We start from the raw sequence: 18,641 nt of genomic DNA, 5'->3' as shown, positions 1-18,641 counted from the left end.
TAACCTCAATCAAGTGCTCCTGGTAGCTGCGCAACGTTCAAGAGGAACACTGGACCATTCTCCCCCACAGTTCTGCTCCAGCTTGGCCTTCTCCTTCAGACATCTGATGTGAACGGCTCTTTTGAGGTCATATTATTTATTATTTTTTAAAGCTATTCTATAGTAGTATGTACTTCAATGTTTAGCTTCATTGTCCTGCTGCATTACACAGCTTCTACTGAGCTTCAGCTGGTGGGCAGCCACCCTGACATGATTCTGTAGGATATCTAGATAAATTTGGGCCGGCAGTCAGTCCAGGCCCAGAATCATGACGCTCCCACCACCATGCTTCACTGTTGGGGTGATGTGTTCATGTTGGCATGCAATGCCTTTTTTACATCGTACGTAGAGCTGCGTGCGCTTCATTAACAATCCAACCTCAGATTCATCAGTCCACAAAACATCTTCCCAGTAGCATATTGGAGTGCCAAGGCGCCGTTTGGCAAACCTTAGGCATGTAGCACTCTTTTTTAGACAGCCGGGGCTTCCTCCATCCTGTACTGCCGTGGACACCATACCTATTCAATGTTGCTTGTGTGGGAGACTTAAATAATTCCAGTGATTCCTTCAAGCCTTTCGCTGGTACTCTAAGATTGTTTTTTTGACTTCATTGAACGTTTAGCATTGTGTCTTTAGAGTAACCTTGGTTGGGCGCTCACTTCTAGGGAGAGTAGATACACGACTTAATCATCTCCATTTATAGACAGTGTGTCTAACTGTGACTGATGAATACTTAAACTATTGCTATCATATTCCAACCCTTTCCAGCCTTGTGAAAAACAGTGATTATTGATCGTAGGGTTTCTGAGATCTCTTTTTCTGCGATGTATGGTTCACACCAGCAGATGCTCCCTGTAAATAGCAACCTCAAAATGCCTGAGTGCTTTTTAAAAGTTAAAGTAGCTCTAAGCCACACCTCCAATCTCAGTTCATTGATTGGACTTCTGCTGAAGTCATTAGCCTAGGAGCTCACATACGTTTTCCAACCTACACTGTTTGAATGATGTATTCAGTATGGACGAGAACGACACATTATTTTTATGTTGTTAGTTGAAACACATTGTGTTTGTTCATTATTGTAACTTCGATGAAAATCAGACCATAACTTAGGATGACTTTAAACATACATGTAGGCATTCACAAGGGATTCACATTCTTTTTCTTGCCCCTGTGAAGTGCTTTGCTTTAAGTGGTGGGAAAGGTAAGGAATTGATGGATATGTGCCCTACATATCATTCCTCTCAAAAAGAAAGAACATGTATCTTTTGGAGTTTTAATTTTTTAAATCATTTGAATCATCATCTTTATGGGGGGCATTTGTGGGGCAGTCGTGGGCTGGAGGTTAGGGAACCTGCCCTGTGACCAGACGGTTGCTGGTTCGAACCCCAGAGCCGACAGCACATGACTGAGGTGTCCTTGAGCAAGACACCTAACCCCCAACTGCTCCCCGGGCGCTGCGGATAGGGCTGCCCACCACTCCGGGTGAGTGTGCTCGCTGCTCCCTAGTGTGTGTGTGGTGTTTCACTGCCCAGATGGGTTAAATGCGGAGGTGAAATTTCCCCGTTGTGGGACTAATAAGGGTCTCTTAATCTTAATCTTATGTCACGTGCATATTTTATGATGAATGGACCAACAAAATTGTCCAAAATTAGTTGGAGTAAAATCTCTTTCCATTAATGTACATTAAAACTCAAAGTTTTTGCCTCCTCCTTTTAAAGTTACTATCCTGGAGATGCAATATGTCTAAATCTTGTGCTTAAAGCAATGGCAATTAGAATTGTGCTACCTGCACGCCTAAATCATCACACATTTGCCTCAAACCATGTCAAGTATTTAATGCTTTAAGACCAAAAGTGTCGCTGCTGACCCTCACTACACTCTGGGCCTGAGGCTCCGGTTTCAGGCACAATTCAGATGCATTCTGGCTGTGCATTACATATGAAATTGGTGCATGGACCTTAACCTGCAGTTTCTGGACCGTATGCATAGAAAAATGCTAAATGTGCTTCTCTTCCTCAGGCATACGCATACACACACTCTCAGAAATAAAGGTTCTGCGTAGGTACATTTAATTTATAAAGGTACAAACAATCTAAATGTCCCCTCAAAGGTACAACAGTGACTTCAAGGTCCAATTGTGAACCTTGAATAAGTTCATCCAAGTGAAAAGTACATATTTGTACCTTTTCATATCCTGATGTTTTAAAATAGAACAGTAAAATAAAGAGCCTGGAGACGAGACGGGGTGTGTGGAGTCAGTACAACTTAGGAAATATAATTTCAATGGATTATAGTGCGGTTATGTTCCCTGACTAGAAGAAGTGAGATGTACCCTTGAGAGTACCACCCCACTGACAAAAGGGGCACTGCCCCAGTGACAGTTTTGTATCTCATCTTCTGAGAGTGCCTAACGTGAAGATCGATCAAATTGCAAGTAGAGATACTACACTTGCCACTGATTCCATAACCTGCCAGATTTACTAACGTTTGCATTGTTTCATAAGGTTTCGTTCTTTGTCCTATTACCTGACAGTCCGTGTATATTTCCACTTAATGTGTACGGATAACAAAGTGTAATCCGTTCACATTGTATCCCGGATGTTTTTACACCTGGCTTTTACTTTATGCCACCAATTACCAAAAGAACGTACTAAAGCAAAGTATAAACTGGCCCAAAATATGCTTGCAGTCCGTTTAATGCTGTGTTCAAATGTTTTAACTGAAAAACTTTCATTCCACGCTTCACAGCAGTTTGCAACCCAAGGCAGCAAGAAGCACCACAAATGTTGTCATGGTACCATGGTTAAAATGGACCATTGACAGTGGAGATCTTTAGTAATGTAGACTGGTTATTTAACATAAAGGCAGGATAACTCTGTACGTTTTTATTTTTTGGTGTATAATACTGAGGAGGCCTGGAATTAACAAGATGTTTGGAGCTCACGGCGCCCAAAAACACTCTCAGAAGCCTCAGTAGCCACTTTTACTTGCAGCCTGATAATCTACAAATAATCTGACTAATAGTTCATTCGGAATATGTCCATGTAAACCCATATCTAGTCCGATTGAGGCTGTTCAGAATACAATTAAACAGAGGAATAATAACTAAACATCTGTATCTGATTACATTCCCAGCCGGAGAGTTCAAGTACGTTCTGCGCCCGTTCGTTCGTGCCATTTAGAAAGTTTATACCGTTCGACACGGAGGAGCAGAAACGGGTCTGCAGAGGAGACGAAGTTTATGCTCTAGTCTTTAAAAGACGGCCCAGCTTGTGTGTCTCAGAACATGATGTCTTCCTCTCGGCCTTCTTTAATAAGGACACGTGAAAGACCTTTCCCTGAGTCTGACGTCATTTAATTAAGTAATTAAAAACACAAGCACTGCTCACTGCTGCTCATCTCACTCTGACTGGACCTCACCCCTCAGTTGTAATCTGTAATCATCATGTATTCAGTCAGTTTGGCAAAAATCTTTGCATGTAAACACAGCCAATGAAATCAATGGAATATCCAGTTTGCCATTGTCCATCTTCCACCAACATGTGAGCACTACATTAGCTATTTTCTTAGCTCGCATTACACTGAAATTGATTTAAATATAAAGAGAAAAGCTTATATTTTTGCTGAATATTTAAACTGTGGATTGGACGCACAGGTTCTTGCTCTTCGCATACGCTACACTAATGTGATGTTGACTGCTGTCTCTAGTGAGAATTCGGTGTTATGCTGCACTCATATATTGATAGTTAACGCTGGCCGAATTTTCTGTCGTAGTCCCATTGAAAACTATGGAATATCTGGATTGCCATCATCCATCTACTGCCAACGTGTCAACATTTGACAAGCATTAGCTCCATGGCTCCAGTGCAAAAGTAAGGAAGCAAACTTCACATATGAAACACCATATGTTTTGGCTGGTTTTAAGAGGGAATACTGTGTAATCTGTGTCCTAGATTATGGTTTTAACTGCTAGAGAAACTTTCCCATTGATCTTACAATAACGGTCGTGCTCTGATGCATTTGGAGAACCAGGCCAGCCCCTCTGCGGTGTGATTACTGAGCTTATAAAGGAGAATTGCTTGCGTTGAGGGATCCCGGTTCTTGGTCATGGGAGCAAAAAGAGGGGAATAAAGGGATGAGAGGTAATAGAGAGCGAGAGGTAATCCCTCTTTGTAATAAGAGTAAGCTGCTAGGTGCCTGCAGGGTGTGGATACGGACCACAGCCCATTACTGAGTGTAATTAAAGCCTGGGCGCTCTTAAGCCACCCCACAGTCCACCCTTCTGCTCCTCTCCTCTCTAAAGAGCATCTTGACAGCGACTTTTCCCTATTTGTTTCATTAATGTTCATTAATTAAAAGTGGGCATTCATGGCAAAAACAAAGCGAGGCCTGTTGCTGCCACTGACCACAAAATAAATAACTTAGCATATTCATAAACGGGAAAGCTAATTCATTTGAGTAATGGATGAATCATTAAACCCGAAAAGAGGCTAATTCAATTATACTAAATTGAAGTGATTAATTCCATTTGTGGGTTATATTTATTAACTGCCTATTAATCACAGATTTGCTCTTCTTCACTCACCTCCTCATGTCTATTTATATATTCACCATTCAGGCCAATTATTGCTCTTTTTGTTTCAGTCTGAAATAACACGCTCTCTCCACTCACTGCACTCCATTCAGGCTCACTGTGCACACAGAATTGATAAACGCTGAAAACACATTATATCACTTGAGCTGGCATTATAAAAGGGATAAAGAAATGCGAACCTGTGGCCACTCACTGGCCACTTTTGTGAAAACACCCCTTTGTTTTTCCACTAACTGCCCACTTTATTAGAAACATTTACCTTGTGCTTCCACTAACTGGCCACTTTATTAGAAACATTTGCCTTGTGCTTCCACTCACTGGCCACTTTATTAGAAACAGTTACCTTGTGCTTCCACTAACTGGCCACTTTATTAGAAACAGTTACCTTGTGCTTCCACTAACTGGCCACTTTATTAGAAACATTTGCCTTGTGCTCCGACTCACTGGCCACTTTATTAGAAACATTTACCTTGTGCTTCCACTCACTGGCCACTTTATTAGAAACATTTGCCTTGTGCTTCCACTCACTGGCCACTTTATTAGAAACATTTGCCTTGTGCTTCCACTCACTGGCCACTTTATTAGAAACATTTACCTTGTGCTTCCACTCACTGGCCACTTTATTAGAAACATTTACCTTGTGCTCCGACTCACTGGCCACTTTATTAGAAACAGTTACCTTGTGCTCCGACTCACTGGCCACTTTATTAGAAACATTTGCCTTGTGCTCCGACTCACTGGCCACTTTATTAGAAACATTTTCCTTGTGCTCCGACTCACTGGCCACTTTATTAGAAACATTTACCTTGTGCTCCGACTCACTGGCCACTTTATTAGAAACAGTTACCTTGTGCTCCGACTCACTGGCCACTTTATTAGAAACATTTACCTTGTGCTCCGACTCACTGGCCACTTTATTAGAAACAGTTACCTTGTGCTCCGACTCACTGGCCACTTTATTAGAAACAGTTACCTTGTGCTCCGACTCACTGGCCACTTTATTAGAAACAAAGACCTTGTACTTTCACTACCTGGCCACTTTATTAGAAACACCTACCTTGCTCTCATTTGTCACTTAAAAAAAAAAAAAATAAATAAATTTTATATTTAACATTATATATGTTAAATATATAAAATATAAAATAAAATATATAAAATATATAAAAATGTCTTGCTTATGCTTCTGTGTAATGTTGTGTTAAATATGTTTTCTCCAGTTTTCCTGGCAGTGAAAAATGGATGACTTGTACTTAAGGACTGGAATTGGGGGGGTACAATAACAGACCGGACCCCATTTATTGCTGATGACCAGAAACTGTTGAGTCTAAACATCTGTTATACAGCTCTGTAACTTACTATGTTCGACTAGAGCTTGTTATTCAGAAACTCCGATCTCTGACTAGGACAAAACTAAAAAAATGCTTCCTTAAGTGGGAATTCCTACTCAAAACGTCAGAATGGTGTTCTCAACTCCAAGTTCAGCGGTATGAGCTCAAACCAACATACTGCTCGCAGCATCAACAGTAAATTATAGTAGTATACGCTATAGATTGACCAACATACAGCTGGAGAAGGTGGTCAAGTCTGTTTTCAGATAGATACATCATGCATGTCACATTTATCAGATACATTAGCTGTTTAGCATGTAGGTAACAATACTTGCCTTCCAGGAGGCGTAAATTTGTCATAGGGCTTTTAGAGGTTAATGTAATATGTATTCTGCATTGATTTACTGTTAAACAGGAAACGTCTTCACTCACCAGTCTGCGCTGGCACCATCCACAGACCCCACACAGTGCCACGAGCCACACGACACACACCGTTAGACTGACCGACACCAGGAAGACGCTCAGGGACAGAGAACCTGCGGAGGGAGAGATTACAATTAGGTTACAATTAGACATGCAAACTCAGGAGCCACGAGAAAAGTGGCAAGCGCCCTGTGGCGGGGCGAAGCAGTGTGTTCCTAGGACAAATTTGAAGTAATCTTAACATAGAATTGTAGTGGATATCGTGTAATAGAGCTCAAATACTATGCAAGCACAAATCAAGCTCAAATAATGTACTAATTTCTAGGTATTTTTGATTATCATACCAAGGTGAAAAGGTCAAAATTTGATCCCACGTCCATTATAAAAAATATTAAACATTTGCACGTCCATTGTGTTGCACCAGCTCAACAGGGTACCAGTGCTTAGACCCCGATGACTGCTAACTGCAGTATTAGCTTTAGCATTAGCTCATTCTTAACCCCTTAAATGGGTACTATACAGAACCATATACATCACATTCTCAATCAAGCTGAGAAACATTTTACTCATGCAGAGGGATCTTGGAGAGTTTATAGCTCTATATATATATAAAACCATTGTAGAACCATTTCTTCGCTAAAGAACCATTGAAGCGTCACCTTTTTAAAGAGTGTAGTATGTAATAAGCCTCGGATTTTAAAGGGTTAAAGGGTTCAAAGCCTCCTCGTCTGACCTGAAAACCTGCAGCATTAACATCCAGGAGATTTCCTTCGTTTATCAGTTATTTTCTTTTTCAACCAGCTTGCACTTCTTTTTCCCCAATTTTCAGAGGAATGTCGGCACTAAAATTGCTGAAAATCCAGTTTATTTTTAAATAACAAAATGTTCCATGCTCTCCTGCGCATATTTTGTCCCTGCCATAGTATTTAATACCCACATTTGAGCACCAGCTACAAGCCATATACACAATTCATATCATTTAAGAAGTGAAGTGGTTAACCAGTTCATCCAACAACACCGTGCACAAATACCGCAAACCAAGCTAATGTTATCTCCTTTAGCTGAATATCTGAGTCAGGGATGTTTCAGTCACATTTCAAATGAAAACGCAGCCGACCCTTGATCACCTCCCTCTGTGTAGTCTATTTCATCTGAAGTAGTCCGCTATGCTGTGGAGGCAGCGGAGGCAGGTCTGTTGGCATTAGCTTTAGCCTAAAACGGACAACTGACTAGACAGGACTGGCAAACTCCAGAGGGCGCCTGTGAGCGAGTCCGCAATGAATGGGAGCTCAACATCTACAAATGGAAAGTTTACAAGATAGTGTATGAGACAAATTGAGAAATCTGACGAAGCTGAAGGCTTATTCAAATTTTGCATTCCACCTTAATAGGTGTGGCTCTTTCCTGCACCTGCCTGTGTAGGGAGAATGGAACTGCGGCTCCATTTAAGGCGGAAAGGAACATTTTAACAACAAAGCTGCTGAATAAGGAGACTGTAGCACGGCATGTGCTACCCTGGGCTCAAGGAGGACACTGGAGGCAGGATTCCGGGCTGCAGCAGTCGTGTTTCCTTATTTTCCCGCAAAATAAACACAAACCAAACCAAACCAAACACTGCACTAAGCTGGCCACTTTTCAGTGGCTTACGCTAGACTTTCAGTCTCTGTCTCAAGCGTTTCAGTCTTTTTTTTTTTTGCTGCTGCTCGTCCCCCTCGCTCTGTTCCCTCTCAGCTCTTTTTAAAGGCGCTCATCCTGCCAGGCAGATGAGAATCAGCTGGCTCTCATTAAGGGCAGCGTGAGCACCAGAGCCGAGAGGGAACGAGAGCTCGCCGCTCCGCCTCCCCTTTACCGCCCCAGCTGGCAGCTCGGCCACCTGGGTCGAACGTAGCGGCCTCGCTGCGTAACAGGGGGCGGGGCCCAGGCGGTGGAGCTCGGGACTCGCTCCTTCCTCCGGTTTTCTTTTTACTATTTTACACACTAAAAATATCTCACACTTATGTTTGCTGACAGAAATTGTCCTTACTTAAGAGAGAATTCCACTGATCTCTTAATAATTTTGCATAATTAAATGGTTAAGATGTAAACAGAGTAATTCAGAGTGGTTTGGTGTGAAACGCTCTGTTCTAGAGAAACTTACACCTCAGGGTCAGAATTGTTCCCAGTGGTGATGATAGGAACCAGACGTCCACCTCTCAAAAGCTCCCTCACAGAAAGTGACTACTGATGCCTGACCCATTGTTTTATGATAGCTTTGAGAAATCTGGCCTAAAACATGTTCAAATCCAAAAGTAGTCCCCAGTAAAAGTTTTGTTTCCAGATTTTCCACTATTTCACCATCATCATTACATGTCAAAGCTCAGACGACATATCTAGGTTGACTGGTGGTTTTGGTTAGTAAATAAATGACTATACTGTTGTAGTCATGGTGTCCCCTGGTTCCTATAATCGCTACTGCAAATTGGCAGAATTCCCCTTTAAAACAAGGACATAAGCCCCTATTTGGAAAGCATATATGTAACCTGGTATATACTGAAATGTTTATTATATCATCGTATGAATTCTTGGCCATATCACCCACTACTATTTTCATGGGATCGTTTTTGCATCATATTGTAAATTATGTATTGAGATGCATATCATATGTGCACAGTGGGTGGCCGGATGTATCAGAATGAGAGATGTTTTGTGCCACAGAAAAAAAAAAGGGGGGGAAAAAAAAAATCTGTTCTCCGCTCCACACAAAGCTGACGCGCTTTAATCAGATTGAAAGTTTCAGATTCGAGGGGGCTGCATTTGGATAAATGTAAAATAAGCGCATTAATCAGCGGAGGAGAAAAGAGAGAATAATACATAGTGTGGGAGAAAGAGAGGCACACATAAAAAGAGCAGTCGTGATTCCTTGAGAGAGGAGGAGGAGGCAGGAATGGGAAAAGTTGATTTGAGAATATCTCTAAAAAAACACACCTAATGGAGCGAATTATGGTGAGCGGAGGGAGGAATGAGAAGCAGGAGAGAGAGGGAGAGAGAGAGAGAGAGAGAGAGAGAGAGAGAGAGAGGGAGAGAGACTGGGACTGAGAGGGAATGGGAGTTGGTGGTTCAGTAATGTGTCTTTTCTTTCCTCATTCATCATCGCCAGCCCCCAGAAAGCAAACTCTGCCAGAGGAAAGCAAAAGGACAGCAGAGGCAGAAGCTCTGCTGACGTATTGATTCGGGTAAATTAGCTCACAGATAAACAGTCATCAGTGTACAGTAACGTATCTCTGCTTAGAGGAGTCTCACAAGCCAGACATCTAATGGTGTGATAGATTTTGTGGCTTAGCCTGCTTTGACAGGAAGGGGCCGCGCAAAGCAACCAATCACAAGCTATGCATGTAGTGTGTGCTCACGCTTCACCAGAGCTTGAATTATTTAGCAGAACCCAAAGACTTCAGTTTTTCTCACTACCTTATTCCTCCTTAGTTTCACTACCTTAAATCAGCTCTGAGGAACATGCTTGAGAGAAAACGAACATAAACAGTGAATAAGTTCAGGAAAGTATAGATTAGTGCACCCAAAAGTTTCACTTGCTTCGCCGAAATATTTTGATATGTTCAATATAAAACTTTTTTTTTAATGATTTATATATATGGTTGCTGTTGGAATGAAAAACTTTTTTTATGTTTCACATTTTTGTCATTTAATTTTTTTTTTAAGTAGTTTGACATTTGTGAAATCAGTCACACGCAAAAGTTTGAACACCTAGTCAAATTACATAATATATTATATGTACTGTATATATGAATGAAAGGGCTCATTCCAAGGGGAGCATTCTGAAAAGCTTTTGGTTTTTTTCCCATGATGTAGATGTGAGTGGGCTTTACACATATAAGTCATACAAATCTCAGTGCTGTATTATGATTAATACGGCCTCTATTGGAGAAATATCTGTTTTCTGTTATACCCCAGTATATTTACTGTATATTTACAGCATATTTATATATTTACAGTATATACCCCTAGTATTCTTTTCAGAAAAATCACTACATCCACAATGGTTACAAATGAATATACAGCATTTTGAAATTAAACTACAGATTCATTCCAAAATGCTGTATATTGTTATAGAAATGATCCAAAAATACTTTAAATAAAGTTGCTTTGCATTAACTTACTTTATAAGTTAAGAATATTTTATCATTTTCCTGTAAAGTTACTTTTGGAGACCCAAGGTTGTTGTTTGACCAGCGCAAGACACACGAACACACCACCACGTCAGTGTCACTGCAGTGCTGAGAATGATCCACCACCCAAATAATACCTGCTCTGTGAGGGCCCTGTAGGGATCCTGACCATCGAAACAGATAGACTACAGTCTGTAACTGTAGGACTATATGTGAACCATATATGCTCCTATATGGTTAATAGAGCTGATAAAATGGACAGTGAGTGTTGATACAAAGTGCTTTCCACCACTGCATTCGACCCTTTGCGTTGCGCTTGGTGATGTAAGGCTTGGATGCAGCTGCTCGGCCATGGAAACCCATTCCATGAAGCTCTCTACGCTGTTCTTGAGCTGATCTGAAGGCCACATGAAGTTTGGAGGTCTGTAGTGATTGACTCTGCAGAAAGTCGGTGACCTCTGCGCACTATGCCCCTCAGCATCCGCTGACCGCTCTGTCATTTTACGTGGCCGACCACTTCGTGGCTGAGATGCTGTCGTTCCCAATTGCTCCCACTTTGTTATAATCCCACTGACAGTGGACTGTGGACTTCATGCATTTATCACTTCAAGGCTAGATTATTGTAATGCCCTGCTGTCTGGATGTCACAGCAAAAGCCTTAACAAGCTTCAGCTAGTCCAGAATGCTGCAGCCAGAGTCCTCACAAGAACTAGGAAGTTTGACCATATTAGTCCAGTTTTATCAGCCCTGCACTGGTTACCAGTTAAATTTCGCATTGATTATAAAATTCTATTACTGACTTATAAAGCTCTAAACGGACTCGCCCCTCAGTACCTGAGTGAGCTCCTCTCCTACTATGAACCATCACGCCTACTTAGATCACAAGGTGCTGGCTTACTACGGGTACCTAGAATAAATAAAGCTACATCAGGGGGGAGAGCTTTCTCATACAAAGCCCCCCAGCTCTGGAATAATCTTCCTGCCAATGTTCGGGAATCAGACACAGCCCCAATCTTTAAGTCTAGGCTAAAAACTTATTTGTACAGTCAAGCATTTGGTGATTAGTCTTCCCTGTCAGGTCTAGACCTGCTGGAGTCTCTGCTGCTCTGTTTTACTGTAATCTGTGGTCAGCCACTCTTTACAGTATTAACTCTGTTTTTTTTTTTTTTTCTTCTCCTTTCTCTGCCGAGCTGATCAGCTGCCCATCCTGTGCGCCTGATGCTGTTGCCTCTACTGCCTTGATTGGTGCCGCTGCTCACCAGCCTTCTGGACCGGTTTGACCACCACTGAGCTTCTTGCTGTACAGCGCTGTGCAGTCCTCACCCTCAGATCTTTCTTTTCCCACTTTACTATAATACTTCTTACTAATAATGTTCGCTATCCGGTGTCGACCATAGGAGGATGGGTTCCCCTTCTGAGTCTTGGTTCCTCTCAAGGTTTCTTCCTCTTTTAGGGAGTTTTTCCTTGCCACCGTCGCCGCTGGCGACGCTCATGGGGGCTCGGACCCGGAGTTTCTCTCTTCTTTTCTCTTCTCTCTGTAATGCTGATTGTTCTGTAAAGCTGCTTTGTGACAACACCTGTTGTAAAAAGCGCTATATAAATAAATTTTGCTTGCTTGCTTGCTTGCTGTGGAATATTTAGTAGTTAGGAAATTCTGTGGCCATGGATGTGATTGGAAAATATATGAAAAACCCAATCAGGTACCATCCAAACGTTTTTACTGTGTTTACAGTAAAGGCAATATGATCATTTTTATGAGGGTAATTTATGTAATTGGTTGTGACTATTAATTACAATTAATAGACATCATAAAACCCATATGCTGAGATGACAGTACCATCACTGGTCAGTCCACTCTCACTCAGAAATTCCCTGAGGGTGTCATTTGCCCGGGTTGCGTAGGTTGAATATTTCATTTTCGTTTGGCCGCATTACCAAATGAAATTCAGTAATTGCTCCCTTTCGCTACGAGCTAATTGAGGCGCTTCAAAATTGCAGTAACCGATACACAATTAATAGCGCACCTCTAACTCAGGCACTCTAATGTGAATGCAGATTAGCGGCGCCTCCAGAGAGGTAGCGTTATAATTGCAAATATCCGTCTTTTTTCCTGCGTCGTGTCGCTAAATAATGGCCGCTGGATGTCTTCACTTCATCCTTTTGTTGGCCTGTCAGCCACACGGCACCGTTACAGCGAGAGACAACAGCTCTCTTTCACTTCGCCGCCTTTTCTGCAGCAAAGCGCTTTCCATCATTCCCTCTTGACTGTGCTTACCGGCCCATTCACTGACTACAAATGCGCTTTGTAAGGACCTGACATGTGTTGGCAAACAACTGTGTTGGGAAGAAATTCTCTCGCTGTCACTGCACGGAATAAATGCACCTTCCCTCACACGCCGAGACACACACTGCAGGTGGGCAAAGGCCTCGGCCAGTGAGGTGGGTGCGTCGGTGAAGTTCTACCAGTGATGATAGAACATCAGTGCTGGTCTGGTGACCAATCTCACATCCCAGACCTGATCTGACTTCCCCTGGTTTCCAGGTGCGGTTTTCACAGGGTTATTAGATGAATCATGTGGATCACAGCCGCCAATCAGCAATTCTGGGCGGAGCCTCAAAAGACATGGGCAGATGTGTATGGGCCTAACGTTTGGTGAACTTAAATATATTTGTAATTAACATAACAAAACAAACAAAGCGATAGCACAACTCAATTAAAGTTTTGCAGTTAACTGTAAAGGCTTCCATGATAATTAGCACATGCTAACTTGCTACCTGTGGCTGAGGATCTTTGGGAGGTGAACTCAGGACAGGGGTACGAGACTGGGCTTCACACCAGATCTACCTAATAAGAGACATAAGCAACTGCTTAGGGGCCTGCGGCTACCAGGGGGCCTCCTAACAAGTTGTCGTTCTGTATCATTGTATCATTATGTGTTTCGAATGAGAGGATAAAAAGCAACGGGTATTTCTCAGGAAGGAAGCTAGAGAAGATGAGAACTCAAAGATTAAAGTATGTTTTGTTTTGTTTTTATGGTGTTAACAGTAGGCTGATAGTTGGGCCTGTAACAGGTGATTAATCCAGGTTTAGATTCTTTGTCTGTAATTAATCCAGGTTGAAATACTTTGGCTGTGATTAATCCAGGTTTAGATATTCAGGTTGTGATCAATCCAGGTTTAGATACTCATCTTGTGAATAATCCAGGTTTAGATACTCATCTTGTGAATAATCCAGGTTTAGATACTCATTTGTGAATAATCCACATTTAAACACTCTAGCTGTGATTAATTCAGGACTAGATACTGAGACTGTGATTATTTCAGGTTAAGATAGTCAGACTGTGATTAAATGAACACAATAAGCACACAGACTAGCCAGTTACACATTTACAACTTTCTATTTTCTATATTTAGTTAAGCAAAAAAAAATAAATAAATAAACTGTGCCACATAAATTTGGAGAAAACTTTTAAGTGTGTTTTCTTAAGAGGATAAGTTATTTTCATTTAGAATATATATATATATATATATATATATATATATATATATATATATACACACACACACACACACACACACACACACACACACACATATATATATATAATAATCAAAAACCATCTGGTTCTGGTTAATGAAACAGAAAAAGAACATAACAGATCTTCCTAATGTCCAACGCTAGTACTGGTCCAGGGATAACGCCTAATTCTAGTGGTCTATTCTGGCTTCCCCCCATGTATATGTATGGTTTTAGTGCGTCAGCAGCAGGTCAAAGTATGCAGAGTGGAAAGGAACCCATAAACTATTCAGAGTCAGATCATCTGTATATTTTATGAGCTCAACACTAGATGTCAGCAGGTCGTCCTGAGAGTTCATACGAAGAACAACAACGGTGGAGCATGAGATTCTGCCCCAAGGGGCGCCAGCCTGAGCCGTCTGGAATAAGAATGGCACCTTTTCTGTGTGACAGTGCTGTGGAAACCAAGTGACGACCAATATGTATGCAGACTCAGGACGTAAACTTCAGCGAGAGGCCAATCACATTATTGCAGAATGATGGACACTTACATACATAAACAAGCACATATTTTCATTCCTTTAATCATTGTAATATTATTTCACGCAAGCTGCCCTGCTGTGTTGGGCTGGATTGCACATTTAACTATTTGTAAAATACAGGTTTAATATCTGAATGACATGCAGTCATAACATTTGTTTTCTAAAGGGTCCTCATCTTAGTTTTTTGAGATTCACTTATATTATTGCTGTGATTTTATGTACCAAATGAATGTATTTTTGCATAACCTCTCTTCATAGCCTATGTAAATCTCTGCATTACGATGGACTGATGACCTATCTAGGGTGTTTCCTGCCTTCCGCCCATTGACTGCTAGCATAGGTTCCAGCTCCCCCCTCATTACCAGAAGGACAAGTGGCTTAGAAGATTTGTCTGTGTGTGTGTAAATTAGCCCAGTTTGAGAGGTGGTTTTCCACGATATGAGCCCATTAAGGTTGTAAGACATCAAAACTTCTTTAGTTTAGGATCACATTAAACCTATATTGTCTATATTATACAACTCCATTTCAATAAAAGAAAAAAATTAATGGTGAAAAATTTAAACAGACAAAATGCAAAGTGCAAATCATTTAAAACATAAATTTAACTAAAAATAGTACAAAGACAACAAATCAAATGTTGAAACTGAGAAATTTTGAACTTGATGCCAACAATATGTTCCAAAAATGTTGGGACAGGGGCTACAAAATGCTGGTAAAGTTGTGTAATGCGTAAAAAACATCTGGTGGTTGACTGGTAAAAGGCCAGAGAGGCTGAGTCTTTCATTAAAAATGGGGAAGGGTTCACCACTTCATGAAAGATATACAAACAAATAGTGCAACAATTCAAGAATAACATTTCTCAAGATAAAATAGCAAAGAACATTTGCTCTTCATCATCTATGGTACATAGAATCTGGAGAAATCTCTGTATGGAAAGGATAAGGCCAAAAACCAGTATTTACTGGCCGTGATCTTTGAGTTCTCAGACGGCCCTGCATTAGAAACAGACATGATTCTGTAGTGAAAATCACTGCATGGGCTCAGAAACTTCTGAAAAACACTTTTATTAAAACAGTTTGGCGCTGCATCCACAAATGCTAATTAAAACTCTTAAATGCAAAGAAGAAACCACATATAAACAAGATCCAGAAACGCTGCCACCTTCTCTGGGTCCAAGCTCATTTAAAGGGGAAGTGGAAAAGTGTCCTGTGGTTCGACAAATTAACATTTGAATTTCCTTTTGGAAATCATGGACACTGTGATATATACATGTTTTGGCAACATATGCTGCCATCCAGACGACATCTTTTTCAGAGAAGACCTTGCTTATTTCGGCAAGACAATGTCAAACCACATTCTGTATGTATTACAGCATGACTCTGTAATAAACGAGTCCGGGTGCTAAACTGACCTGCGTGCGGTCCAGATCTGTCACCCTCTGAAACCATGTGGCACATTACAAAATAAAAAATATGACCAATGAGACCCCGAACTGTTGAGCAGATAAAATCCCATGTTAAGCAAGAATGGGTAGATATTTCTCTTTCAAAACTACAACAGTGTCTCCTTAGTTCCCAAATGCTTACAGTGTTGTTAAATAAAGAGATGATGAGGTAAACAGGCCCCGTCACTACTTTTTTGGAACGTGTTGTTGACATCAAATTCAAATTGGGCACATATTTTTCAAACAAACAAAACAATCCTCAGTTTCCACATTAGAAATATTGTCTTTGTATTATTTTCAATTAAATAAAGGGTTTAAATGATCTGCACGTCATTGCATTTTGTCTTTATTTACATTTTGCACAATCTTTTTTGGAAATGGGGTTGTATTTCCTAGCGGCCTTTTTACAAGCTGCTCGTTAATTCATACACAGATGGTTTTTCAAGGGTTCTTTTGTAAAGAAAACAATTCCATATAGAACCACAGACACTGTAACGCCGGGGAGCGAGGAGGCGGCCACATATGCTGAGATAAGCGACTGTTATTGTGGGCAAATCCAAAATCAGGGTCATAACAGTTCATGGTCCGAAAGCCAACGCGAACAGATTGGGGTGCATACATAACCAACTGCAAAGCAGACTAAACACAGAACAAATTACAGCAGAATAGAATAACAGCAAACGATACAAACAAACAGCACAAACAAACATCAAGCAAAGACCAGCGAAAACAAAGGGCAAACACAGGGCTTAAATACATGAGGGTAAACGAGGGACAGGTGGAAACACAGGTGGAGACAAAATCAGGGGTGGAGTCACGAAACAAGAGGGCAGGACTGAAAACCAAAACAAAAGCACATGGACCGGACTGGGAAGTAAACACAACAGGAGCACATGGAGGAGTGGGAGGAGCCAAGCGTGACAAACACTTTGCAAGATGAAAGGGTTCTTTTCATCAGGAGAGGGTTCTTCAGACTGATAGAGAATATGTAGTACATGGTTCTATATTTTTGATTATATAGAACAACTATTGTGATGACGCCAAGCCTTTAACAAAGGCTTGCCACATAGAACACTTTTCATAAAGGTTTTGTATACAACTGTAAATAGAACATTCTCCATGAAATTGAAGAGCGTTTTAATGATGCAAAGAACCTATTAATCAAAACGAGAGTTCTTTGAGTATGCGTGGTTCTATATAGAACAACTTTCTTTAGTAAAGACCCTTGAAACGCCTTTTCTGGATTTCACTCTTGCCTGTTTCCTCACTACGAAGATTGATAAAGATCTAACAATAATCAAACTACAGAAAAAAGGCCCGTGGATGTGGCACAAAACCAGACCCTAAACACCCCTGGGCAGCTCAAGGTCTGGAGAGCCAGAGATGCTGCTATCAACATGTGCCATATGTCATATATGGATGCTAAAAAAGGTGACGCTGCTTAAAAATGATGCACTATTTGTAGACGGCATGGTAGCTACTTTCAAGTAGATTAATGTCTATACAAATCAGCATTGATCACCTGGTAGTACAATTCAGTCCTAACCCACTCCTGCTTTAATCCCTGAGTCACCTCGTATCTTAAAAAGATGTTTGGGGTGATTTTATGAACTCACTTGACACTTTCTAGCTTCTGGTTGAGTTTTACACAACAGTGCTATCTAAAACTAAGCGAGCGAGGGGTAGAAGTGGTCAGTAGACAGCAACAGCAGCCCCCTCTGTTGGTCAAAACAAGCCCAACAGTGCAAAACATTCTTAATTCTAGTCGATATATCGAATATTTCCCATTTTGAGTTGGTTGTGCACTTATAAGATTTTCTAGCTTATTTTCCGATTTTTAAAATTTGTTTAAGGTAATTTTATTGAGAAATTATCTCACTATACTGGCAGATAATTTAGCTTGTTTCAAGCACATTTCTTTTTTTTTTTTTTTTTTTTTTTTTTTTTTTTTTTTTTTTTTTTTTAACCTGTCATATCTGGCCATTTTTGCAATCGGAATGGTAATCCGAATGTACTGATGTACCAAACATATTTGTTTTCACAAGAAAAAGCTCTATAGGTTACTAAAGCCTATTCTTGTTAAAGTTTTTATTTTATTTGTTTGGCCAGGCCTGACAGGCAATAAAAAAGAGGACAGGAAAGAAAGAGAAGAAGGGAGGAGAGAGAAAAAAAAAAAAAAAAAAATAATAATAATAATAATAAATCATAATAATGATAATTAAGTAAGTAAATAAATAAATAGAAAAAAGAAAAAAAAAATAATAATAATATAAAAGAGAGAAAAAACAAATAAAATAAGTAAATAAACAGACAACTAAATAAAAATAAATAGATAAATAAGTAAGTTAAAAAAAAAAAAAAAGGGGAGGGGAAAAAAACAATTATACAGATATACATACATATACATATTCACATATACATATACATATATACACCCAGACATAATTCTACTATTTGCTGCTACATACATACACATGTTTACATATCTATACATATGCCTCTATACATATACACCCACCCACCACACACAATTCTACTGTTTGCAGCAATGTGTATATGTGTGTATATGCGTTCACGTGTCATGTGTCATGGAA

At 40.4% G+C, this 18,641-nt stretch overlaps 1 protein-coding gene across 2 annotated transcripts in view; it reads right to left on the bottom strand.

The window, feature by feature from the left end:
• syt7b (synaptotagmin VIIb) overlaps positions 1 to 18,641 on the bottom strand; it is a 244,396-nt gene that overhangs the window by 130,730 nt on the left and 95,025 nt on the right. For both annotated transcript variants that reach the window (XM_037545312.1, XM_037545313.1), the window contains exon 2: positions 6,394 to 6,497. In XM_037545312.1, the coding sequence (XP_037401209.1) occupies positions 6,394 to 6,497 (104 nt within the window). The remainder of the gene's footprint in view (positions 1 to 6,393; positions 6,498 to 18,641) is intronic.

The sequence above is a fragment of the Pygocentrus nattereri genome, chromosome 15, assembly GCF_015220715.1.
Source record: "Pygocentrus nattereri isolate fPygNat1 chromosome 15, fPygNat1.pri, whole genome shotgun sequence".
NCBI classification, from domain to species: Eukaryota; Metazoa; Chordata; class Actinopteri; order Characiformes; family Serrasalmidae; genus Pygocentrus; species Pygocentrus nattereri.
Note: the sequence above shows the minus strand (reverse complement) of the source record. Positions and strands in the feature narration are given on the sequence as shown.